This window comes from Aquila chrysaetos, chromosome 12 (assembly GCF_900496995.4).
Source record: "Aquila chrysaetos chrysaetos chromosome 12, bAquChr1.4, whole genome shotgun sequence".
In the NCBI taxonomy this organism is placed as follows: domain Eukaryota; kingdom Metazoa; phylum Chordata; class Aves; order Accipitriformes; family Accipitridae; genus Aquila; species Aquila chrysaetos.
This window is the reverse complement of record NC_044015.1, coordinates 30,623,131-30,650,183: the sequence shown is the minus strand read 5'-3', so window position 1 is coordinate 30,650,183 and position 27,053 is coordinate 30,623,131. Positions and strand designations below refer to the sequence as shown.

General features: G+C 40.8%; 1 protein-coding gene across 24 annotated transcripts in view; it reads right to left on the bottom strand.

The window, feature by feature from the left end:
- The window catches only part of PTPRF (protein tyrosine phosphatase receptor type F), a 395,117-nt gene that overhangs the window by 182,814 nt on the left and 185,250 nt on the right, over nt 1-27,053 (bottom strand). For all 24 annotated transcript variants that reach the window (XM_030032473.2, XM_030032481.2, XM_030032476.2 and 21 more), the window contains 2 exons: nt 19,686-19,831; nt 16,800-16,941 (listed from right to left, as the gene is read on the bottom strand). In XM_030032473.2, the coding sequence (XP_029888333.1) occupies nt 16,800-16,941; nt 19,686-19,831 (288 nt within the window). The remainder of the gene's footprint in view (nt 1-16,799; nt 16,942-19,685; nt 19,832-27,053) is intronic.

Here is a 27,053-nt window from a genome sequence, read left to right as displayed (position 1 = left end):
CGATGTTCTACTGAGGTGCTGACTCTCTCCAGGCACCAGCAATGCTTCATCACCCACACATAATATTTTCACACAAGCTCCTTCACAATTTTTCCTATGCAGTGCCCCAAGCTAAGGCAGAGGCTCTTCCATAGCACATTCAGCAAGACACAGGCCTCCAAATCCTTCTTTTCCAGTCAGATCTCTTCAGGAGTCAAGCAACGATTATGCTGTAACCAGTGATATTCCTGGCGATCATTTTGTCTCTGTGTTACCTCGTGCCATACACACAGGTTTGTCTGTATCCATCTACCCGCTTATCTCCTACCTGGACTTTCAGACCCCTGAGGCAGAGCTTACTGCAGCACAGTTTCCCTGCATGGCATGCTGTTTCATGGGGTCTTCTATGAGGCTCCGCAATCAGAGCCTTCATCACCCTAATGACACAGTCAATAATGGCCCACAAGGTTACCGTGCCCTCACTGTGAGCTGAGGCTTCCTCCTCTGCTGCCATCCAGGAAACCAACTCAAGTTTCACCACAAGTAAGATGGTGCAAGACTCGCTTTTTTATCCAGGACTTTTCCATTTAGTATAGTCTCAGGACTGGAGTAGCAGATTATGTTTCTGGTGTAAAACTACTGAGTTAATCCCAAATGAAGAAGAGCCACCTCAGATACATCTACAGAAGTAGCACTCCATCATATCTAGATGCTAGAGCAAGGAGCACTGCTATGACTGGTGGAAATACTGAGCACTAAGAAATTAAGCTGTAGCTAAAGGCAACAGATTAAAAACATTTGTTGCACCTGCTTTGTTCAGAATTTAGGGTTTGCCAAATATAATTTCCAAACTATTCGGTTTAGAAAATCCTCAGAGCTCATAGAAGGAAGGAACCCTCTACGCATTACTTAATAAAGCCAGACTGGTAAAGCACTTGCAAAATATCTTTATGAAAATCAACAGCTCTGTTGGGAGAGCAGCAAGTGGAATGCCTACCCTGCACCGCTGCACAGAGCAGCTGACATGACAACATACAGACAAACATGTCCTGAAAAATGGCACTATGCTCCCCCTTCCCTGAAAAGCAGCAGCACATCATAGGCAGACTTCTTTTATAAAAATAACCAAAAGGTGTCTATTAATTCTATTGTTGAAGTAGAAGGTTATCATCTAAGACAGCTGACCAGTGGACCAAAGATTAGCATCATAAACCTAAGGAGCTGTACTTCTATTTTAAACAAACTTTGGAATTCTGCATATTTACTCTCTTAAATGGTACTCTGTGGAAATACAGTAGCATTTCAATTAGAAACAATGTTCACTTCCTGCCTAGGACTGAAAAATAGCCTGGGAGACACACTGGTGATGGGGTGAAACACCAACAAAACTTCCTATGGTTTAGCCTCAACTCTACAGAAACTTGTGTTTAACTACAAAGCTTCATCTCTAAAGATCACAGTCTTTAATGAGTATCTGTCAAGAGTGTCTCGAAGATAGAATGGCCTACTGCAAGAAATGCCAAAATAACTTAAAAAATGCTGAAAGGGTCACCCTAACAGTAGCGCTACGGTGTCATTGTTAACTGTGTAACTATGGAGTCTGGGTAATTTCTGCTGGTGAATCTTGTGCCTGCACCACTCTACCTGCTCTTCCATAGTAGCTGTAAATTAGCAATTAATGCCACAAGGAGAACAAGTTCAAACTTTGTTATTTGGCAGTGAGGTCCAGCTTCCATGAAATCCAGCACTTAATGTCTCAATAAACTGAAAAGTGCATAAAGTAATGAATCACTAGGTTATATTCAGATTCTGCAGATTCATTTTTCAGCCACAGAAAAACAAGACTTGCCAGGCTTAGAATAGCAGCACTGATCTAAAGGACAACAGTGCTGCAATTTTTTTAAAAAATGTATGTCATAAAAGAACAAGTTAAGTGATAAGAGAACGCATTTCAATTCTATGCTTCAATGAATATTAGTGACACAGTTGTTAGGAAGGTGGAGAAGATGAGCTGTCAAGTTTTGTGACTTAACTTACGTTTCAGACAGTTTCATTAAACACACCGATATTATTTTTTTTTTATGGACACCTTTTATATATTTGCTATTGGTCAGATGAAGGGACCATATGGCAGCACAGGACTAGATGGGGCACCCCTGAGGTCTCTTGCCTTTCTGTATATAAAAAGAACAAGAAAAGATCAGAAGGACCAGCTCTGTCTGGCTTAGCTCCACTCACTTCTCAATTTACTCCAGCATTGCTTATGACTTGCATAACTGACAAATAACATCTCACTTGCGTTAGGACTAAATGTTCCAAGAAAAAATGGGAAGTTGGTTTCAATCAAGTCTTGATGGGTTACTGTCACTTACTGTCCTTCATTTGCATCAAGTAGCTCAAAATCTTGAACTGGGGAGCCTGAATATTAGGGCAGATCCACTGATCCAGGGCTGAATTTTAGTGAGGTACCGTTGTAGGGAGTGGAAAATTGCCTTGGTGCTCAACAGCTTTTGAGATTTCCCTTTGCTAGGCAAAAGCCCTTAGTCAAGTCTGGAGATAAGGGATGTGCACGCTTCTGTTGCCAAAATCGATGTACGGGAGACCTGGGTGCAGCCTTCCACAGTTGCACAAAAAGGCCTTAAGAGTTTTTTCCCCTCATCATAGCTACTGAGGCAAGCTGCAAAGCACATCCTGCTGCAGGCCTGCTTTACAAACACTGAAGATCTTAGAAGGATTATAAATAACGAAGACAGGCTACTGCTACAAACTGCGCAGAATTAAAGAGGCAACATCCAACAGATTATATCTGAATACAAAACACTACCAAGTAATCCGAACAGAAGGAATTTGAAAAAAAAAACCCAACAAACCTGAGTCACTGAGGCCAGTTCCCTCCTAATGCACATCACAAAACCTCTCCTGAATTTTCATCTTTTGTCTAGTCTGATCCTGTGCACTGACTCACCTGGACAAACAAGCATTCTAGAGCTTTCCAGGTGTGTTCTTGGTTGCCACAGAAACGAGCAAAAACATATTCTCAACCTGCAAGATGGCAACTCAAAGGGCTTACAATATTCATGCAATACTGTGACAGAGAAGGTAAAGCAACTCCGGGGTGCTGCTCAGCCCTGTTTCTACTGGATAAGGATGCACGATTTTGCTTTTGCAAACAACGTATGTTAGATCACAACTAAATAGACCAGAACTTTTTAGTACAGAAGACGCAAACAAGGATGGGTGCAACAAAGAGCTATTAAATCCAGAGTTGTTAATAATAATAATAATAATAATAATAATAATAATAATAATAATAATCCACTCTCCCTTCTAATATAAAGACTACAGGGCATCAAATGATATTAGCAATTAACAGGTATTTTTTCACAGGCCACACAGTTCAGCTGGGAAACATTTTGCTATGGGATATTTTGCACACTAGAAGTTAAAGTTCAAAGAATTAACTAGATTCTTCTTTCATCAGTTTGACTAAAACCACTATCTCTAGCTCAAAAACGTCAGAGGTACACATCAGTAGAAGCTTGAGAAGGTATTTGGAGGAATCGTCGCTATAAGCATGTCCTTACACACTTCCCTGGCATCCAGCACTGGATCCCAGAAAAGACAGTGGGATAGACTGACCTTCAGTTTGAATCTTTGCAGCTGTTTCTTAAGGCAGTAAAATACAGTGTGAATTGCAATGCATGCATTTCCAGAAGAGCAAGGAAATAGCATGAAGAATTTCAAGATGAGCTACAAAAGCAAGCCAGGAGCTAGAAAATAGGCCATACAACAGGGGCTTACCAAGCTCAAACTGTTCAGCCTGTTGAAGAGAATTTACAGAAGCTTACATGGAAAAAGGAATCTCAGAGAGAACAGAAAAGAGGGTTTACAGTCTCAGAAAGAGCCAAATGGCTTGGATTAAAGTTGAGATTATACAGTTTCAGCCCTGGAATTAAATATTAATTATTGGAATAAACTGACCAGTTAATGCTGGACTCACAGTTGCTTTGCACTTTTTTTGATTATACAGTGTATCATTTCTTAAAGACATCCTTTAATCTAGCTTTCAGGAATATCTGTATGGCTGAAACAAGATGCGAGTGGGAGATGCTAGACATGGACCCTCTTACCACAGAGCCTACCATCAAATTGAAAGTGTATACAGAACCAGGTACATTGGCTGGTTTGCAGTCTGCTCTCCCTGGGTACTCCCTGAAAGGCCTGAAGCAAGAGAAGTCTTACTGGTTTGTCTGCACTAGAAAGTGGTATTAGAGACAGAACGTAACCACAAGGAAATGCATTAACTGCACAACAGGAGCACAACCTTACTATGATTTAATAGTGGGCATAGCTTGCCTCATCAATGCAAAGCCATGCTCCATCAGACAGACAACTCCTCAGATTTCTGCTTTGATCAAATACAAGTCTCTAATAAGGACCAGTCTGAATAGTGGTTTGAATTAGGGGAAGAGGCTAGAGATAGGTTTAACAAATCAGTTGTTTTACAGTGTTGCCACACACTGTTGAATTGCTGGTGCCAATCAGCCTGTAAGTCAATACGCTGCAAGTTTTTGAGATGTTCTAGGACGTGCTAGGATGAGAAGCTTTAGATAAACTGAGTTGTTAGCATTAAGCTAGGAACCAAGTCAACGACACCTCAGTCAAACTTCAAAAATTAAAATTCAGAATCCCGAGCAAGTCAGGAAACCAGCAAATCATCCTTTTGAGCCTGACACATTCCTCATGACTCGGTGCAGGAAATAACCCCATCTGCTGTAAGCAAACACCAAGAGAAAGCATGTGACATTGAAAAAGGTGGCAGCCTGCAGAAAGAGACAGACATCACAAGTCGCATTCTGCAAGGCCAAGGTTGCTGGGAAAATCAAATCCAGCTATCTGAAATACAGATAAAAGTAACAAAAAAGGTACAAGGAGAACCAAAAGACTTTCCCTCTGCCAACCACAACAAATGGCTCAGTAATACAAAATGTCAGTTGGCACTTGAAGCACAGTGGATGGCCAGACAGAAAGTGCATTTTTAAATCATTAACACACTGGGAACACACAGATGTGCAGTACAGCTACATCTGTGCACTGTAATTTCTACAGTAGTCACAACTTAATGAATCATCAATTGTGACAAGATCAATGAACCGAACTGAACAACAAACTAAAGCTAGTAAATCCATGCCCGGGGCAAGAACTAAGGGTTATTTTAGTATTTTTTTAGCACGTCTATCATTTTTAGTGTCTAATTAGTAAAAACATGAATCCTTCAGAATCCTTTTCTTCCTCCCCCCGCCCCCCTTAGAAGTCCTATCGCAAAAGATAAAGATTTTACTAATGTTTGCCAAATTCAAGTCTAGGTACTACTCATCTGACCAGCAATTTCTTCCTCAGGACTATGAGCACAGGGCAGGCAGAAGTTACAATGTTAGGAGATGTGCTACATGCCAATCAGGTGGACTCTGATTAAGCCTACCACCTTTAGGCAAAACAACTGCTATTTTTTCCATGAGGCCACATTATTCCTGCAGGCAAAGCGTCCACTAAGGTTCTCTGCAATGCTACTTTTTGAAGGGACAAATTCATATCCAAATCAAGCACCCAAATCATTTATTTGTAAAGAACACACACTGAGTTTCCCCCCAGCCTCAACCCATTCAACAGCTTTAATGCTGGGTTTGCTGATGACACATCTCCGTGCATAATCTAGCTAGGTTTCACATCAGTGATATTCTTACAGAAGAAAAAGCTGCCCTAATTAACCTCCTGGCAGGAGGCAGAAGACAACACCCAATCTTCTTACAGAGAATGGTCCACACAAGCAAGGGCACTCCCTGCTGACCTCTTCGCTCTTCCAGGTGAACCATTTTGACCTCTACCATATGTAGGCTTTCAGTGGATCGGTACTTGCCAGGGGTTCAGCTGGGCTCTTGTCTCACTTCCAGACAGGCTTCAAGAGACAGCAAGCTCTCTGCTTTGCCTGGCTTGTTCGTCACACGTTAGGCACGGAGCTCCATATGGAAGGCACTTCCTTGAATTGTAGCACTGCTGGCATGCACTACTCTGCCCTGCTGGGACTCAAAGTGAAGGAGATGCAGGCTCACTTTAAAAGGCTCATTCTGTTCCTCCTCCTGACCTTCTTTGTCTGCCCTTCTTTATGCTGGATATCCTGTCATCTTGGACTATTCATTCCCCAATTCATTACCTTCCCCTGCAACAGCTTTTGTTAATACCACCCCGTGTGCAGTTTATGCATTTTTCATCAATATGTTTATAATTTCTGTTCTCTCTCCAAGGACTTTCTCCTCACTGGGACCAACTGTGGCACTGTCTAAAACAAAGAGATATAGAAAAATAAATTCCAGTATTGCCTTGCTTGTAAACAAAGCACCTTTGGAGCTGTAGTACCAAAAGCAAGACTTTGGGTTTTTAAGGTCTCCAACAGGTTAATGTTTCCAGTGCCTTTCCAGTGGTCTCAAAGTAACTAAAAGGTCATAATGCCAGTTCTGTTGTGTGTAGTGCTTTGTGTAGCTAGTTTTATTTAAAGCATTCTGCATCCTGTGCTGACAGGCACTCTTATTGCAGGGAAATTCCCCCTAGTCCCAGCTTGGAACAGCAACACAACAGTGAACTTCATACACTATAGCTGGATAAAGTTATAGCTCTGATTGCTATTTAGACTTCTCCACTCAACACATACACCAAGAACTTGGAAAGGTTTCATCCAGGCTGGACCCTTGTGATAAAAGGATTGAAGGAACGGAGCACAGGATTAGCACGACAGATGAATACATTGCAGTGTTTTCCCATGGCATCATCCAACCTGCTTCATCAAGGCGCTAGATGATCTTGAAAAGACAGATCTTATTATACCTCACACCCACTGGTTTTCCTTAGGATAAAGGATTTGAAAGAGCTATTCTGGAGCTCTGGGCAGAAAGAATATGAGCAGGTGAGAGTGCCAGAAAGAGTCACTACTTTATTATCCAACTGAAATATCCACAAGAATAAACAGCTGTTAGAAAACTCTACAGGAAAGGTGTTGTTTTACTACTACAAGATTAATACTTTTATAAAGATTCTCTGGGCTTCTAAGATAGCAATGGAATGCATGTATTTTAGATCATCTTTATACAAAATATATTTTAGTCACTAACAGCTCAAATAACAAATTAACAATGAACGGTCACAATAATTACTTCCTTGCATCCAAAATTAGGGCCAATTATTCCTTTTGCTCTGGATTTTAATAAGCATCACAAATGTAGAGCCTTCCTGACACCAGACTGTATAAAAACAATACAAGATCAACAAGAGGACAACTTGTTGTAAGGACAACTAGATGTGGGACTTGTGAATAAGCATGATGCACAGAAAGCAGCTATCAGAATGATCAATATTACAGGTCTTTAATGCAAAGCCAGCTTTGTTTTGTACAGTCAACATCTCAGACCATGATCAAAAGGTGGCCCATCAGTAGCAATTATATGCTATTCCTTTTTCTGCAGAATAAGAGGTTAAAGTATTTGTGAAATGTTCTCTTCCACAGATACGGTAAGTGACACATGAAGTATGCTATTCCCTACATAGACATCCTCTCTTCTGAGCAGCTGTTGTTGCTACATGCATGTTTATTAGCATGTGTTGATATTCCAGTTTCATGTTTTTCTGGCTTTCATTTTAAAATAGTGATTTCTCCAAGAATGATTTAATTGGGGCTGTGATTTTTTTTTTTTTTTTTTTTTTAGGGAGAGGAAGAAGATAAGGCACAGAACGTAAGCCCAGGATGACTGTATAGAAACTTTCTTGCATGCAGAGATTTATGCTTTCGTAGCTGTAAGCACTGCATTCCCTACGGTCATGGTTATCACATTCTGTTCTCTCCATGCTCCATTTTCCATTTAAGAACTTACTTTCCAGTTCTATTAAGTGGATATATTCTCCCACTTCTGCAGAAGAAGTTACAGAAGATCACTGTGGTGCTATGTCTTCTTAAGTGCCTGTGTAAGTCATGGCATACCAGTAAATGACAACAGGTCACTAAGCTTTGAGCAAAAAGTCTCTCAGTTATGAGCAGATACAGAAGATAATTTTGCCAAAGTAGTTAAGGACTCAGAAAGGCTTTTCAGGACATCTCGCTCTTGCCTTTCCCTTTTTCCTTGGAACCAAAGCAGATAATCCATATGTATATCAAGCAGTGTTTCCCATTAATTTCCAATAGTTCAAACAATGAGCTACTAACTCTTTCAGAAGGCTACTCCACAACCTAATAGACTTCAAAGACTCTACAAATACATACCAGCAACTAACTTTATTAGTCAGCAGGAGATACCAGCAGGACTGACATACAAGCTACAGAGAGCACATCTGTCAATAACAGGTTGCTACAGACACTCTCAGAACAAGGTATATTGAAAGAGATCCAGCAATAAGAAGGGTCTTTTGAAACACCTGATAATAAAGACCTATTATTTTAACTTCTGATGGTCACCAGTAGATGTTAAATCTGACATAAAATGTGATTTTTGACAAAGTTTACAGTTACAGTTCCTCAAATTATCTAAAGGAACTAACTTTTTGTTTACCTGTTCCAGGTGAACCAAATACATTTCCATTAAAGTGCCTTTTACAATAAGAAACTGATTAAGTTATAATTGTGAATTTTCATGTTCCCCCCCCCCACCCCCCTTCTCGGAAAGACTTCTAGATCCATGTATACACAATTCATTAATAAAAGTATTTTATTCTGGCTGCCAGTCCTCCAAATTCAATTTATTATCTAAGAATCACCAGGTCCAGCCTCAGCCTGTTATTACCACATAAACATTTTGAGAGCCAAATCAGGGCTCACTGACACCTAATCAGATCCACTCTCTTGTTCACTATTTTTTGTATTAGTAGTACAACAATGGTCTCTATCAACAAGTTCCTCAAATATAGTTTTTAAATGACTGGATGCATTAACAACCTCTGCACAAAAGGTGGGTATTAAATTGACAGCGTTGCAGAGATGCTGTAAATAAAGAGGACAGTCAAAAAAAAATAAAGCAAGAAGAGCCAAATCACCTTAAGTGACAGGGATAATAGGAACAAACATAAGAAATACTAAGAATTTTTGCTATAAGCCTGGCACATATTGCTCATAAACAAAAGGAGACAAGACAAATGCGGGTGCATTAGAGAAACACAGAGATGCTATGCTAGGCAGTGACCAACTCATTGAAAAAAGCAACTAGGACCCTAGCATACATCTGATGGTGTATCTCCAAAATCCATGGATCCATGAGTGCTTTTGAAAAGACACTTGCAAGGCTCCTTGTGTGCACATCTTCAGTTGGGTGTGTTCAAAAAAAAGTACCTGAAATCAAACAGGAACAGGAGCAGTATAGGACCACTAAGAACAGAAAAATCAAAAAGAACATTGGCAGATCATCTATGAAACGATGTGGGGATTTTACTGCAGGAGGAGTCCTGGCCCCTTTCTGGTGCAGATTAGGACATTGGCTAGCACACATCTCAACCTAAACACCTTCATTTTCCCAACAAAGCTATTTACTTCAAGATTTACAGTCTGTTACCTTACACCTATGTTATTCCTGCCTTTTCTTCCTCCATAGTATCTAGTTCAAAAAGCTTATAGGACACACATCTCCTTCTTGGCAGCCTTCACTTTGTTGCTCCACTCTCCTGCCCTTTCTAGGCTACCACTCTTTTTAAGCCTAGGCCTGAGCCAAGGTTTCTGCCCTGGTTTACTGCCTACCGACACCACCAAAATCCCAGCTCTGTCTAAACTTTCAGATGTCGTTGTGGCCACAGGGGTCAGGGCACATGGGAATGCCAGCCTTTCTGCAGTGATGTGAAAGGCAGTGCTGGTAGTTGCTGCCTCCCACCTGGGACCAATGATCTGTTCCAACAGAGAGTTAAAACAGATTAGTTTAAACCACAGATGATTTAATCTAACCTGTCTGATTTCAAACTGGAACAGAGATGCAGCAGCAGTCATCTGGCCATCCCTGGTCTCAGCTGGGAGATGACAACCCACAGGGACGTCTCCCCAATAAGACAGGAACCTGCCTGTGTGAGTGCATCTCTGCCAGAGAGTTAAACTAATCTGTTTGTGCCTCATTTACCTATTGGAATAGGCTGAACATTTTGATAGAAGAGCAGCAGTAAGAGAACAGCGTGACAAACTTTCCATGACAGTCTCCCAGGAAGCTATAAGATAGCATAGAGTGAAAAGCAACCTGTCTCTACACCCTGAGCCCAGGAAAAGAGAAAATAATGCCCAGGGCTCAATTATCAATTTTCCTAACAGACGGAAATTACCAGTAGGTTGCCACAAGGCTCTGAATGAGCATCCACATTTCTGAATATCTTCGCAAGGGATTTGAGAAATGGAGCAAGTTGAAAGGAGACAACTATTATTGGCAACAAAAGTTAGCTGAACATGATTTCCAGTACCAAAGTCAGTGCTTATAAACTGCTGAATAAACTTGGAATAAATCAATTGTGTGAGACAAGGAACTCTTAGAAGTCTTTTTACAGGATATAACTGTACACTTACTACTACAACTGCACACTTAGAACTTCAAGCTATCTAGTACTTGGCAATACGCACCCTGCGTTAGAGCTTTTGTAGAATTCTGTAGAATATACTTTCTTCTTGTTTGTTTGACACTTAAAGCTCACTTGTTTTTATCTGGGAAGTCCTTCCTGAATTGCAGGTGCTGTTTTTAGGTATTGCAATATCATTGACACCATTAGCTTGCTGATAAGAATGTGACAACATCCCATCCTGTTACAGATGCAATCTCATAGGACCTCATTTGAGAGGCAATATGCAGAAACAGCCACTTGCTGTAAAAGAAAAATGTTCTTAAGATTAAGAGGTCAGTACCTTTTCAGACACAAGGTTTTATGGGAGTGCACAGCTCCAAAGGGTTCAGCTTGGCATTAACTATGTGATATTTCATATAAAACTTTTCAAAGGTTGTATTTCTTGCTTCATAAACTTGCGGAATGAACCTGGATGTTAACCTTAGTGCATGGCAGTCTTCTGATGGAACTTGCTGTCATGGATACATTATATGGTTATGTGCCATTAGTTAATCATTTAGAGATAAGAAATGGAAATTATGGCATTTGGGTCTGATATGTTCTAAAGATCTGATGACTCTCCTGTTTGGAAGAGAGACCAACAAAACTTAAAACTTTTCTTCAACTGAGAAAATCACTTCTTTGTCTCTCATTCACAGCCAAGGAAGTCTTTCTTGTTAAATATTATAAAAAATAAACTATAAGTGTAAAACTAATGTTCTTCTTGAATCCAATCTTTGAAGGTAAATAAATAAAATTAAGAGAACCAGGAGTTTCACACTTGGGTTGAGATGATTGGTGCTCTATAGATACCGGAAATTAAATAGCTGGAGCAGTTCTTCAGATACTGTGGCAGCCTAAGTATTGACAGCATGGGACATAATGGTGATACAAGTAAAACAGACCAAGAAAATTGACAGAGACTAATTTAAACAGATTGCCAATTCTGCTCAATCTTCTGCATGCTATGGGACGAAGAGACCATCCCTTTCCCCTTGAACTTTTAGGATTCTTCTAGCCACTGTTCAGTACCTGAGAAATTACTAGTGTTCTTAGCAGAACGACAGGGGTCCTAAATTGACTTACCAGACCAATACGAGGTGACCTGCTGTCGAGCAGCACAATACACTCTTTCCTTGTGAACACTGTTTATACCTTAATAGCATAAGTCCATGTGAACTGGGATTTACATTCTTCTAGGTGACAACCTAAACTTCTCAATGAGGCCACCATGAATAATTGGCTTAATGTTTCCCTTTTTAACAAGCATGGGACATGCCACTATCTAACCCAAAGCAAACACACTCAGGCTTCTTCATTTCTCTGTGCATCACTGTATTTTAGGACATTTTCCTAAGCAGTGAAGCACGTGGAGGCTCACTGTGCTGCAGCTCTTGGAAATGCATTAGTTACAGAGGTCCATTAACTGCTTGCCTCATACAGAAAGAAAGTACTATTTGGATTGCTTGTGTAGAGAGCAAAGAATAGGAGTAGGACCTCTGCCATCACAGCAGTCTTTCTTCCCAGGGAGAGACCAAAGGAAGTTGGAACAGTTAATGAACATGAAACATGTGGAGGAAAGACCTGTCCCCTCCTGACCAGAGACATGAAGAGACTACTACCAATCCCAGGAGCAGCAGGGTACAGGGAGCCTTAATTCATTTACACAATCAAAATGAGTGCATCTAAACGGATTAAATTTCCCTTCTATAATTGTTTCCATTTTATAACACATCTCTAGAAGTTCTTCTTGGCAAAAAGATGTAAAAACAATGAAGACAAACATGAGCCAAAGTACAATGATCCGACTGATCCTTTTGTAACTAACCAAACATAAACAAGGATTAAACGTAGCTAACTTCTGTTTACTATTCCAATGACAAAATCACTTTTAGAAGAGTGTTTACAAAAAGGGCATATTGTTTCAGGCCTTCTGAGATCTAGCTCTCCACAGAAATCATTTGTAACAGTCAAATGTTTATCATTTAGAGCATTTCAAACAGGGTAACCCCAGGAACTGGAATGCAGCTGGCAGATGGTGAAAGAAATTAAGCTCATGACATGGTTCAGTAAACAGCAAATTACGATAAGGTAGAGGTGCTTCCCACCCCGGGGACAACTGCTGCACTTGGGAACTTTCTGGGGGTCCACTGAAACAGACCAAAACTTCCCTGAGTTCTGTCAGCACAAAGCCATCCAGTAAAACTTAACTTGCCAGGTTACCTTGAGACTGAAACCCAGTGTGCAAGCAACTCTTTCCCAGCTCTTCCATCTGTCCTCTTTACCAGGAGCTGCTCTCCTGCAGAGCCTCGCAGCACTCTCCAGGCTGATAACTACATGCCACATGATTAGGAGTCTGGGATAGGGGCATAGGGGATTTGCATAGATCTGTGCTGGAAATGGAAATTGGACATGGTATTTTCATTTTCATTTAACCTACTTAAAAACAAAGGGAAATGAAACTCCAAATACATTCAGTGTCACTTGGATATGACTGTATGCTCTAGGTTACAGGGGAGTGAAAAAAGACTGCTTGCAGGGCATTAAAGGACCAGTTACAATTAAATAGTTTCCCAATTCTAAAATCAAAACCTGTAACTGAATCTGACAATATACTTTGTATTTGAGCCTCCTTCCTTTCCCAAAGAATCATACTCCTCCCTGCCCCTTGAAGACTTTTTTTTTTTTGCACTGCTTTTCCCTATCTTACTGTTGGGTGGAGACTGCTGGAAACCACAGACTAAATGTATACTTCGGTGTACAGGCAACTACAGACAAACACTGTTACCGTCACCTTCCCTAATACAGCTGGAATGCTGAATGTACAAGCAGTCTTGTGGAAGGACACACGTAGACACTCCTGCAATCAGCCTGCTGCCACGTTCTTCCACGCTGGCATCCTTCCTACTCACATTTCATATAATCTCCCTATTTAAAAAGCCCTGTAATTCTCCACATTACCACTGAATAATATATTTATTAATTTGTTAGTGCCACTAACTGTCCCCGAGGCTTTTCTTGGGAATGTGTGTCAGCTTATTGATTCTAGCCCTCCCCTCCTTGTACTGCTTTCCTCCTCTGCCAGGCAGGCAAGAACGTACTTCTGTGCTGCTTCAGGTCATAATTGGAAAAAAGATAGAAACGTTCAATATGACTCATACATAATTCAGCTTATCAGCTACCCAGGAGAAATGAGAAGAGAAGGTATATGCACGTCTATTTCTCCTACTATCAACAAGAGAAATAATTTCCAGTTACACTAAGTATGCATAGTTTGGTCACAACAGGATTTGCAGTTAGAAGGGAAAAATGAGAGACATGGGAGCAGAGAATGAAAGGGTAGTAGGGAACCGAACTGTTAGAAGAGATTCACTTATGTGAGAATTCCCGATTCCTCCAGGAGACTGGACTCATGCTTCTCACTTAATATTCAGAATGGAATAATTTGGCAATTAGAAAGGATTATCTGCCTCTGATCTGTAGAACATTGCAGAAATCTAAATAAAATAAAGCTCCAGATTAGTTAGCTACAAAGACATCTAATAACAGCCTGCTAAACCCTGCCTGTGACTTCTGGATTTAATGTTAAGGCCTATGTTCTAAAGACCAAATTGTGAAGAAGCATTAAAACTTATTGTTATAAAGGATTTTTAATGTAAAAATCAATATGTGCTGTGTATTTAGCAGCAGGTAACCATGAGGACGTCTGTGATACAGCTTTGTCATGCACCAGGGACCACTGCATTAGTCAAATTCTTGAAAGGAAGTGTAGAATGTCTGCATCATTCAAACTGCCACCTGAGAGCAATTACAGAAATTATTTTAACCCCAGAAGCAGAGGGAAAATCCAATCCTAGTTGACAGTACTGAGGGTATCAAGGGTACTACGTGAAATGTGTCATTTTCAAATACCTCTACAAAATTCTTGTTAGGAAAGTGATGGCATAACAGAGAGTGGGCCACTTACCACTATTTTTTGGAGGCCATTGAGACTAAACACAACCACAACGAGGGCACTGAGTTGTAATATCGACTTTGCCAACACATAAGCAAACAAAGGAATATTAATAATAAAAAAATTCACCCCCCCAAAATGCAGAAACGGCATAATCTAAGGCAAACAACACAGAACAGTAAGACAGCATGACTGAAAAAAATACAGACCTGTCCATAGAAGGTTTCAGAAAAGAGAAATATAATCAGAACAGAACCCATCTTCTTCATAAATTCAGTCAACATAAGAGGCACATATAGCTCTTCATCCTCTATAATCAAGCTCACAACTCTGTATACATGAACACATACAAACTGTTACACAGCAAATGGTCCTTAATTTTGCCCATTACAAGAGTGCCCAGCAAGGGGTTGATACTCTTCAGTTAGAGAGGAAAACACAGCCCCCCCCCCAAGCCTGCAGATCATTTTTGACCTCATGGGATCATGTTAAACTAGCATTACTCCCAATTAAAGCAAGTTTCCAAACAGAAAAGCAGGCTCTGTGCCTGACTGGTAGTGACTTTTTTCTTCTGTGGCTCTTAAATTGTGTGCACGCATGTCTTTTCCTGTCTCTGGTGTTTCCTAACATTCTGTATTTATGTGGTGGTCTGCAAGTTTTACCTCATCAGGAAATCAGCAGGAGCACCATGGAGCTGAGAAATACTGTTGTGCTCCTTTATGCAGCGCATGTCTCTGTGGGTCTTTGAACATTTAACACAGAGCAAATAAATTACTAGCGTGTGTGTGCATGTGCATACATATCTAAGATACATAAAGGTAACTGCAACCAAAGGAAACAGGAATGTGCTTCGAACAGTTCGGTATTCAAGTTTCTAGTATCACAAAAATCCAGTTGCAGGAACTGTTTAAATACAGATCTGTACATAAACTGCCAAAAGACCTCCACTGAGCTTTATGCACTCACATACATGGCTGCAAAGGCAAGAAGTAACAAAAAAGATCTGCTTTTTTTCCCCAATAATTTTCAAGTCTATAGCACCTGTCACCCTATTCTTAATAATATTACTACTGAGGAGCAAGTTGATCCTTTAAGATACCCCACCTCCAGAAACAAGATACACAATCACCTCAAGTATTGAATGATTTCTATGATTCCCATCACCACAGTGTCTGAACACATTACAGTTGTTTAATGTATTCTTTGTCACAGAGCAGAGAGGAAAATATGATTACCTCTACACTATAAATGGGGATGGGAGAACAAGGGACAATAGGTAACTTGTCATGTATGGCTGGCTGGCACACTCACCATTGGGATAACCAGTCTCCACTGGTTCAAAATCATACAATAATAAACTCTTTCCAGTCTAGTTTTTTCATTACTCAAATGTTTCTACATCAGTCCATATACACCAAGCAATTTGCCTAAGCCTTTTCCTGCTTGTCTTAGTAAACCAAGTGAAAAAAAAAAAAAAAATCTATTCAGCCAAATGCCCCAGATTTGTAACATCTCAGTACCTTTACAAAATCTTATATATAAACAAATACTACAACACACTGATGTGCTGAAAACAACGTATTTCCTTAAAAGCAGACAATAATTCTGATAATCTAATATAAAAAAAAAATCATCAACTAATGACAAGCCTTACACTGTTCTTCCATAAAACGTTCCATTTAGAAGAAACAACATAGCAAGCAAAATAAAACCTGCTCATATAGCAGGCAAGGATCAAAATCTATTCTTTAACAGGAGAAACAGAATAACAAGTTGTGACTACAGTGAAAAGTAGACCCAGCTAAATTCCACATCAAACTCAAAATCTGAAGAGTAACCTGAAAAATCTATTCAAGAACTATGCCAATTTAATCCAGAAGGTGCACCAACATGGATTAAGTTTCTGACTATCAGATACAATTCTCAGATACCCTGAAGATGGGTATTATATCAAAGCAGACAGATCAGAAAAGTATAGAAATGTCTCTTTAGCTAGCCCTCCAAATTAGAAATGACACACCTCAGATAATACAACTAAAACTTTAAAGAAAGTTCACAATCTGCAATCTTTTCATGATTGTCTGAAAAACATTAGCTTCTATCACTTAGAGGAAATTATAGCAAATGATATAGGATGAACACAGCTTTTTCAAACCAAGCTAGAATATCATCATGTCATCTAAAACTACCGCGCCAACATGTAGCTACCAAAGCCAAAGCCAAGTCTTCTGCCACCTACGGCATGAAAAAACTTACCACTTACCTTCTAACACTGTTAATTTGGCACTCGTGTTTATCTCCCCAACACTATTGGTTGCTGTGCACTCATAGATAGCTTCATCTCGATGAACACGCAGGGGCTGTATCCGCAGAACTGATCCTGATCCATCATCAAACTCAATAACCTTTAACAATGAAAAGAAAGCACTTCTTTATTGGTATCTTCTGCAACAAAAACTGAAAGTCAAAACAATCCAGGGGTTAAAAAACAAAAACCAAACCAAAACAAGCCCTGTAAGCTGTAAAATACCACGCAATTACTTGAGTGTTTCAAGTCCAGAATGCAAAAATTTCAGAGTCAAGAACATATTTGTCCTCTGAGGAGGCCAGAACAAATGAAGATCCAATGAGGTTCTTTATGAATCAATTAAGGTTGACAAATTATCAACCTGGTAATAAAGATGTGGATCTGATGATTTAAAACATCTGAGCCATATTTGCACTAATGGTTTTACTAATCACACTGATAGCAATTTAGTGCCAACTTTCACCTTGATGGAAGAGCAGAATGATATACTCCTGTGGGATTACCAGGAAAATAGGAACAAAACTAGAATAAAACCTTGAGCACCTACAGCGCATGCTAACTCCAGCAGAAAGTGAGGGCTTTTAATGTCCTTCAGCATCGGGTACTTTGCAACTCTGGCATAATCAACAATGATGTAATTATGATTCTTTCCCCAGCATAATAAATTAAGTCCTTAATAAATCATTGCCTTTCCATCCATCCTGCTAAGCTGTAACATGCATTACTATAACTTCCACATGGAAGAAAGAGGTATTTGTTAGTTTGCAGCTGGATCACTTCATGCTACTCCTTAATGGCAAGACTGTGAAGGCACAGCCTCCGGCCACTGTTAATGCCAAACTCATCCTCCTATTACAGAGCGCAGCAAAAGTTGGAAATATTAACTGAACTGCAGATGGTGACAGCATGAGGGAAAGGCACAAGTCCCCTCCTGTCACTTGGGAACTGCAGGGGAAGATGAAGAGACTAAGCTATACTTTGTTTCAGACACATGTACGTCAGCCTAGGATCCGCACTACCCCCATGCAAAACTTTTACCCTATTTTCAAGAGCCCGGTTTAGGAGTGCTTCTCACAGCAGAAAGACCAAATGAGTGAAAATAGGAAGGAGAAAAATAATGTGCATCATGAGACTCTGCAGTGACAGAAGAAATAGAAAGAAATCAAAAGGTAACCAAGACCCCTGAAAATCTGTTATTCTTCATGCTGGAAGTAATAGCCTTTCTGTTCTAAGTAATAGAAACAGCTTGTAAAAAACCCTCATTTGGGGTCAAGTAGCAGAAGACAGGACAGAGAAATATGAACATCACCACAGTACATTTTAAGGAATTAAAATATTTTTTTTCTAAATACCTGATTTTAAATTAAATATGAAACTGTGACAAAATGCTAAACTTTCTATAACCTTTACACAGAATAGGGCTACTGCCAAATTTTAAAACAAGACAAAGTCAGATGCAGAGACTAATTCACTTCAGTGATAAAGACTAAAAAGCTAAGAGATGAAACAGGAGAAAAGCTCTTTTGCCCTTACTAACCTTTGAACAAACACTGTGTGAGAGGAAGGGAGCTACAACTACCAAGGACCTGACAGATAGTGAGACCAGAAATGCTGTTCATTTGCTAAAGATAGATACCTCTTCTGTGTAGTAACTCAGCATGTGTACATCAGGTTTGTTTATTAATTTTTTCATTTAATTTGAATTGCAATTTTCCTCCAAATAAAGACTAGCTTAGTAATGAGGTAAAATTAATAGTTATCTAGCAAAGAAAGAAAGATATTATTCACTATCTCCTAACACAATAAAAATGCCTCAACTATGTATCAAAACTGATGTGAATAAAGGTATGAAATTGCTGGTATAAATGCATACAATATGGCGTAGACCTCTGGTCAGCCACAGTAAGTATCGAATTCACTATAAAGGTTATATCTACTTACAAATTAGAGTGTTTAAATGGTTACTACACAACAAAACTTAACCTTTATTAGGGAAAAATAACAATGTAAAACGAGATTAAAATTGATTACTTTAATCAAGGTTTTCTGCTCACATACAAAATCATGATTAAAATTGGCGACTTGAATCAATCCAGTTTAGGCAGCAAAGTCATCTTATGCTCCAGTCAGAAAAGCAAGAACATCAAAGACAGGGTATTAGAGGAAAGACAGCCGAATGGTAGAGGGGTCACATTTCCAAGGGCGGTTTTAGAGAAAAGAGCCCAACTCCAAAAAAAAGGAAAGTGGAGAAAAAGGTGGAGAAAGTCAGTGAAAATGTATTTGCTATTTAAAATACGAACCAGATTGGACCCTTTTTCAAAAGCATTTCTGATACCTGCTCTTCTCCCTTCCTTTCTCTCACGACTTTAGTTCACAGGGAAGTCAATTCACCCTTCAGGATGACTTCACCATTCCTCTTCCAAGCACATCTGTAGCAGGGATGGCAGTAGCCATCCCTTCAAAAGCCTTCCAATAGTGTTTTGGCATCACACTTTTGAATTTCAATGGGGATAGCAAGCCAAGGAGGTGCCTTATAAATTTTCACAATGAAAACAAAAAATTACTGCTAGATCCAACTCTTATTTGCCATCCAATTCAGCATAAGCCCCAGTCTCCCATCTGAAGAAGGATGTCCTATGTGTGTGCTTCCAGCGTCATGCTCAAAGGACAATGCCTGCTCTACAGATTGCATTGCTGCAGGGAAGGAAATTTACTTTACTCTAAAGCTCTAGACTCTGTATTGTAGCGATGCAGAGATACCCGGGTTGCAATGATGATTATTGTGTAATTAAGACCTGCAAGCATAAGATTGATTACCAAATTTTTGGGTTTTGTAATTACCTCAAACCGCTGAGAACTGACTTTCTTCCCCTTCTTCATCCACGTGATACGAGGTTTGGGCTCTCCTGTTGCCTGACACACAAAAGAGGCCACTCCTCCAGAAATCCCAATCTGATCTTCAGGAGCTTTCATAAATGTTGGTTTGCCTGGAAAAATAACCATATCACCCCCATGAGGACACAACATCAGATAAGCAAGGAATGTGTCATGTTAATCTAAATTATAAGATAATTGGTGCTCCTGCTACAAATCCAGGTTGAATGGCCTCAGCCACACAAATTCAGCGCAGACTACAACATGACAAGCACAGTTTCTGCTTGAGTACCTTTTTTTCCTAAAATGAATAAAGTCCATCTGGCTTCCCTGTAAATGAGGGCAATAGAGGACTACCCCCAGCCCCCTGGGCATTCATTCAGGTATATGACAATTTAGAACTGTTTTTACGGTTTATTTTTTTAATAAATGGATTTTTGCAGGTTTATCACACGGTCATGGTACTAGAAATTACAGAACAGCTGACACCAAACGTACAAAAGGTACCATACTTTGACATTAGTTTTCCTGAAAGCTGTTAAGACATTCATAAAAATTAACAGATACAGTTTTAAGTATACAAATAACAACCCTTAATTTCATTTTAGATGTGGATTGACATAAAAATCCTGCAGTCTATAAGTATCTGGAAACCTGCACAGGCTGGCCTTTGCCTGGTAAGAAGCTAATCACTGAAAGTTAAAGTCAGCAAAGAAACCAAAGTGACATTCAGGCCTGAAAGACTCAGCAAAAATTTAAAAAAAAAAAAAAAAATCCTATAACATTTTAATAATCAATAAAAGAAGTTTCATGAAAATACAGTTGCGTCTTCTGGATTTACACGACAGACTTGGATGGATAAAACTAGACATTCAGGTTGAACGTTTGTATTTTTTTTCACCCTCACTATACAAGACAATTTTGCAATATGTGATCCAAGGATAATTTTGAAACACTGCTTTGTCTGAGTGAGAAGCATTTGATGATCTCATATCCCTATAAAGCACTAAAACATTTAATGCCACAGAGTCCACCCATGATGTCAGTCTAGAAAAGAGGAGGCTGAGGGGAGACCTTATCGCTCTCTACAACTACGTGAAGGGGGGTTGTAGTGAGGTGGGTGCTGGTCTCTTCTGTCAGGTGGCTGGAGATAGGACAAGAGGAAATGGCCTCAAGTTGAGGCAAGGGAGATTTAGGTTAGGTATTAGGAACAATTTTTTTACTGAGAGGGTTGTCAAACATTGGAACGGGCTGCCCAGGGAAGTAGTTGAGTCACCATCCCTGGAGATATTAAAAAAGCGAGTGGACAGGGTACTTCAGGACATGGTTTAGTGGGCTTGGTTAATGGTTGGACTCGATGATCTTGAAGGTCTTTTCCAACCTAAATGATTCTATGATTCTATGTCGCTCAGTGCACAGGTCACAATAAGGCCATGTTTCAAATACAATTCTGGTCGACCACCTCGAAGATGAACCTGACCTATAAACGGGGCAGAGACAGCTTCTGGGATGTAGAAAGGAGAAGAGTGAGAGGAGAAACATCTGTTCAACCCCAAGACACCAAACCAACATCCCCAGTGGAGCTGGCAGTGGTTCCACATCTTCACATTCTGGACATGTCCACAAGTATGTCCTTGAGGGAGAGGGTGACGACATCTGTAAGCCCAGGTGCTTTAAACGCTAAGCTTTTGATGAACTGAGGGCTGAGTTTCCCTGATCTAGGAGAGATACAGATTCAGCGACCCCAAAAGAAGACAGTCTTTAAATGCATTTTCCTAACGTATAAGAGATTAAAATGCTAAGGGTACAGTTGCAAGTTACAGCTGAGCCAGTCCACCAGCTTGCAGCTACTGAAGGGGGCAGGGGGCCTTGCTCTGCTCCTTGTGCCCCTCGCCTCCCCTCTCTGCCTCCAGACACTGGCGCCCGAACCCCTACAAGCAGCTCCAGGGTCACCAGAGCCTCTGTGGAGCAGATTTGGGCTCCTAATCTGGCAGAAAGCCATTCTTTTTTCTTCTTTTCCAAGCAGGGTAGGGAGCACAGCGGCTCCGGGCAGGATCAGACAGAGCCTGGGGGGGGGCACTGGAAGATGGCGCCTCTCCCTCAGCAGCTCCAAGCTGGCATCTGCCACCTAAAGCTGTGGAGTGCAACTTTGCCCTTGAACAGCAACCTCTGAAGACTTTGCTAAAACTGCGGTACCTCTTTAATCTCAGTTTCGCCTTCTGGTTTAGCCCACGCTAACTGCTTACGCAGACCTCCACCATCCCTACAGCGTGGCATGGCATGACTCAACACACGCGGCAGCTCAACCAAGTGACATGCTCCAACTGCTGCTTTTGACAAAGCGCAGTCCAGGCTCTGCCCTACTTCAACATGTGTGGACCGGGCCAGACCAGGGAGACTGCTGAGGGCCCAGGATGCGTCTTGCTTCACACGCGCACACCACCACTGTCCGTATGGGGTGTTGGGGTGAGCTGCAGGAGGGTCTCTGTGAGGAGAGGTCAGGGCTGCCCTGTGCTCGACGCAGCCTGTCCCACAACAGCCCCACAGCGGGGCACAGCTGAGCTCATCATGGCGGTGCCTCTGTGGTAACAGGTTTAAGAAGGGGCAAAACACCTCACGGTGGTGACGAATGAGGTAAAAAGTGTGACAAACAGCCCTGTGAGCACCCAGGTCAGAAGGGGACGAGGAGCTCTGGGTGCCCGAGCAGAGACTCCCCTGCAGCCCACGGAGACACCGCAGTGGAGCAGGAATTTCCCTGCAGCCCGCAGCTGGGTGGGCATCTAGCAGCCGGCCAAGGTCAACCCACCACAGCTTCAGAGTGAAGGACAAGGTCAGACCAGTTGGCACCACATGGAGAAGCAACCACCAGCTGAGGACATGCTTAGCAGAGAGGGACTGGCGACATGCCACCCCTGAGGCAGCAGGACAGCAGACCCCTTCAAAACTTGCAACATCAACTTGCTCAATGGGGACTGTGGTTGTGTGCTAGGGAGCCCACCAACCGCCCACATGGACCACAGGCACCAGGGGACACGCCAACCCCGAACCCAGGTAATCTGGAGGTCACAGCTGAGACACTAAGTTGCAGGCCTGGACCTCTACTACTGCTGCTTGCTCGGCTTTATTTCCAAAAGGCCTTTGCAGACAGTGGATCCACCAAGGTCAAGGATCCACCACCATCCATGCAGAAGCGGATACACATGATCTGTCCTCAACAAACTTCTGTGAAGAAATATCAGACCTGACCTGACCACAGAAATTCATCACAGGTGTACTGAATTTTGCCATCCTTGGTGAAGGGAGCCCCAGGACTGCGCAAAAATAGCTCAGAACCCAGAAAGTGCCTTTTAAGACATGATGGCTGCTGCGTACAGTCTTTGGCACATTGTCCTGACATGAACAGCATGCAATTATTAAGTGTGCTTGCTTAACTGATGCTGATTTCACATATTTACTCATCTATAATCATGTCTATTTCTATTTAGTTTATATTTACATATATCTGTGTTTATTCACCTCTCATCTATCCCAGTGAAATGTTAATTTACTGTTCAGGCTGCTAGTGATTGCAGTGTGATTGACTGTTTTGCTATGCAGTGTGCTGAGCTGATATCTTGTATTGCATTTTGGCAGTTGATTTGTTTTTTTGATTTTTCTGTTATTTACTCTGTGATCTTAGTAAAATAGTGTAAATTTTTCAAATGACAAATACAGCAGAATCCAAAAACCTTTGTCCTTGAAGAATACAATGCAATTATATCTCTCACTGTACACCTACACCCCAGCTCATACACTGAGGACTCACTTTACTTCTGTACATTTTTAAAAAATCAATACTATTAAAAACCAGAACAAAAGGAAACTGAATGTTCACCTGCAGTAAAACCTAAAAAACCTGCTACCTTGTTCAGCTTGAATTTACACTGTTGTAACGAATCTTTTTCCCCTGCATATTGAATTGAGCAACACTGATTTCCATAAACCATCTAAATCTACTGAGACTGGTCACAAAAGTATACCTGTATATAAACCAAATTCTCACACTGTCTGGGAAAGGATATTTCTACACAGCCATTTTAAACATTTGTATGCCCTAAAGTTTTGAAATGGAAGGAAAGTACTAATTAAGCAAACCTAAAATCCTGAGTCCTTGCCCCAGGACAATAGAGTCGGGCATGGGCATACATATTTTTATACTGATTGGTAACTGTTACAGCAAATCCCCAAACTTATCTCAGTAAGAGCTAACAGAAGTGCAACAGATCATCCATGAAAATGTTGGTGTCTGTGGAAAACGCGTGTTAAGTGGACTAGACTACCTCCACACCTCCCCTCCAACCAACATCTCTATAACTCTACTGCTCAGAGGAAGCTGCCAAAGGACACATCACTAGTTACCTCCAAAGGGCAGTAGTAACCACCAGGGATATGGCCGGGTAATGGTACAAGCAGTCTTTTTAAACCTGTTTTGAGCATTTGCACTTTTAGGGTAGCCCTAGAAACACAACCAGAAAAAATAAGGATGTACCGAAGATACAGTATTATAATCAGTAACCTAGTTCTTGTCTCTCCCCTGTTGTTAAATTCAAAATGACCAGAGTCTCCTCCACAGGAGATTATGGGCATACCAAGTTTTAAGTTAACTGTTTGTTGTTCAAACAAGCTACAAATAAATACAAGGAACTGATAGGTGTTTCGCAGTGAAATCTCGTCTTTTCCCTGATGACCTAAGGACCAGGCAAAGCTGAAGATTTTTTTTACTGAAAGTTTAAAAAAAAAGAAAAAAAGAAAGTGATTGTATTCCAAAGACAAATCTGTGAAATATTAGTTTGAGACAGAACCTCCTGAGCAAGTCTTGGGTGACAGCAGGGAGAGGTGCCGGACAGCTGGGCACCCATCACACCCACCTTCGCTTACTCCATCGCACGGAGCAACAACTCCAGACTGGTGTATTTGTCATTTGATAACTCCAAGTCCAAACAACTCCAGCCTCTCTTTCCCTAGCCTCTCTGCTCAGTGTCAGATCCCTGGAGCATGTTCAGTCCTCACCCTCTAAACTAATTCTTGCTCCTCACTTCATAACCAAGTTCCCAGTACACCGGGAGTGGAAATTACTGCTATCATCATTTCTATTCACTCAGAAGCTTCAGGCAGAAGAATGGGTAAACTTTCACCTTCTCGGCTGAAATTTTCCCTGTTTGGTCTTTGCTCAAAACTAAATTATTCTAGAGAGCTTATGGGAACAACACAGTTCTGAGGAGGAAGACCACGAAAAATATTTTCTTCCAAGAGAAAGAAACAGGCTTCATCTTATTTGGCTGGGGGCTGAAAAATAACAACTTGCTCAGACATGCTCTCCATTGAGAAACTTCTTTTTTAAAAGAAAAAGACATTTCAGAAGGAAAGGACTTTCCTTTGACAGTTGATGGTGTTGAAAAAGTCACTTGCTGAGCAAGCACAGATTCCTGGATAATCCTATAAAGTGAATCACAAGGAGGGCCTCATGGTGTGGAAGAGATGCTGGCAGAGATTTACGCACATGCAAGTACTTCACTGTGCTGGAAAACAGCAGCAAACTCATGCAGAGTCCTGGGCTGAGCTAGGGCGCGTGATGCTTTCAAAAGAAATGCTCCCTTGAATTACATTTTAAGAGGTCCACAAGAACATTGTACAGAAAGCCAGAGAGAGAAGTCCGAGCAGACAAGTTAGGTATGCACTAATCAGTAAGGCTCTTGTCTACCCTCCCCAGCAAAAGCAAATGTGATGGGTTTGGGAGGGGAACCCAAAGCTCTCAAAGGCAGAATCTCTGGTCTACTGGAGAGCCACTGACACAGCCTTCCTACAGGGCAACTCAAAGTGAGAGACAGCCAACCATGAAGATGCATCTCTCCCACCCATATTTTATATATAAAATCACTGTTTATATTTATATATAAAATCTCTGCTATTCTAGACTATTTGCTTGTTGTGAAACAACTGTTATAAATCAGAAAACCATCTCAGCAGCTATTTTAAAATTTGCCCTACCAAACATTTCTAGAAGACTAGTAACATTTCAGTTCTCTTTTTCAGGTTTTCCTTTCTTTATCAGAGCAGTTCAGAGTCACTTCATCACACGTGTTGTTTTAGGCTGTGCAGCTTCTCAGTGAACCCAAAGGACTTTCCCAGGGAGAAAAGTCTCTTTTGCCAGATTTCCTTCAAGGCTGAGGCACAGAGGTATAGCCTCCCTCTAACTTGCCAAGGTGTCTTTTATGTGAACCATGGCTGTTGAGAAGTAACGTATGATCTGCATTACCTGAGTTGAATACCAGCCAGAGCCTTGAAAAATCACGCTTAGTCAAGTATATTTAGCATAGATCCTTGTATTTTGCTACACATTAAGCACATACGAGTCACATAAAAGATGATTCCTTGTAAGTCTGTAAGTGCCAAAAATTTCAAGTGGCTGAAACATAATATATGCTGACATGAATATGCTTCATATACCCAAATATTAACTTGTTTTATTTCAAAGACCCATCATTAGATGGTTTCTTAAAATAAATGGGAAAATTAAATTGAATCCTGATGCTTTTTCAGTATTTAGCACCCACATCAAATATACCTCATCCAAAAATTTTAATTCAGAAACTGGCAATCATACTGCTCCTCCTGTTCTTGTGGATGCTATTTTTCCAAAGAGCTGCACACAGGTTTGAGAAAAATGAATTATTAAACACATGTCTTCAATTAAGTGTTCTATGAACACTCACCTGCTGCGAGAGATTTTAAAGAAAAATCTCTCTGTCCTCATGCTACAAGTGCCCACTGTTCTAAATAGAAGGGCAGCCAAAAATAAGACCAGCATTGTAGGAGAGGGGAGCTTGTATTTTTATCTGAAAGCTTTTATGACTTGGGCGAAATAAAGATTGAAAGTAGTCTCCTTTGTGAAGGAAAAAGTTACAGTTGTGATATGAGATGAACTAGATAAGCACATACAATAGGGATACATGGGTAACCTTATTCAGGTGCCTGGGCTAAATGAATTAAAAGAAGTTATTGACACAAGCACGAAAAGATCATAATGGGAATAGTTCTTGAGCCTGGAAATTGGGACATTCAGGTTTAAACCCCTGCCTTTAACCTTCCCTGTCACATATGCCAAGGCACAACTGTGCCTCAGCTTCCACTGTAAAACTCGCCTGCTGTTATCACATGGCTGCTGTCAGGATGAATACGCAAAAAATGATGATGTGGCTCAGTTGTTATAACACTGGGAAGAAACCAAGAACGACACAGACTTTCTCATGTTCACGACTGACTTTGAAGTGGAAATAAAGTGGTCTAGGAGACAGA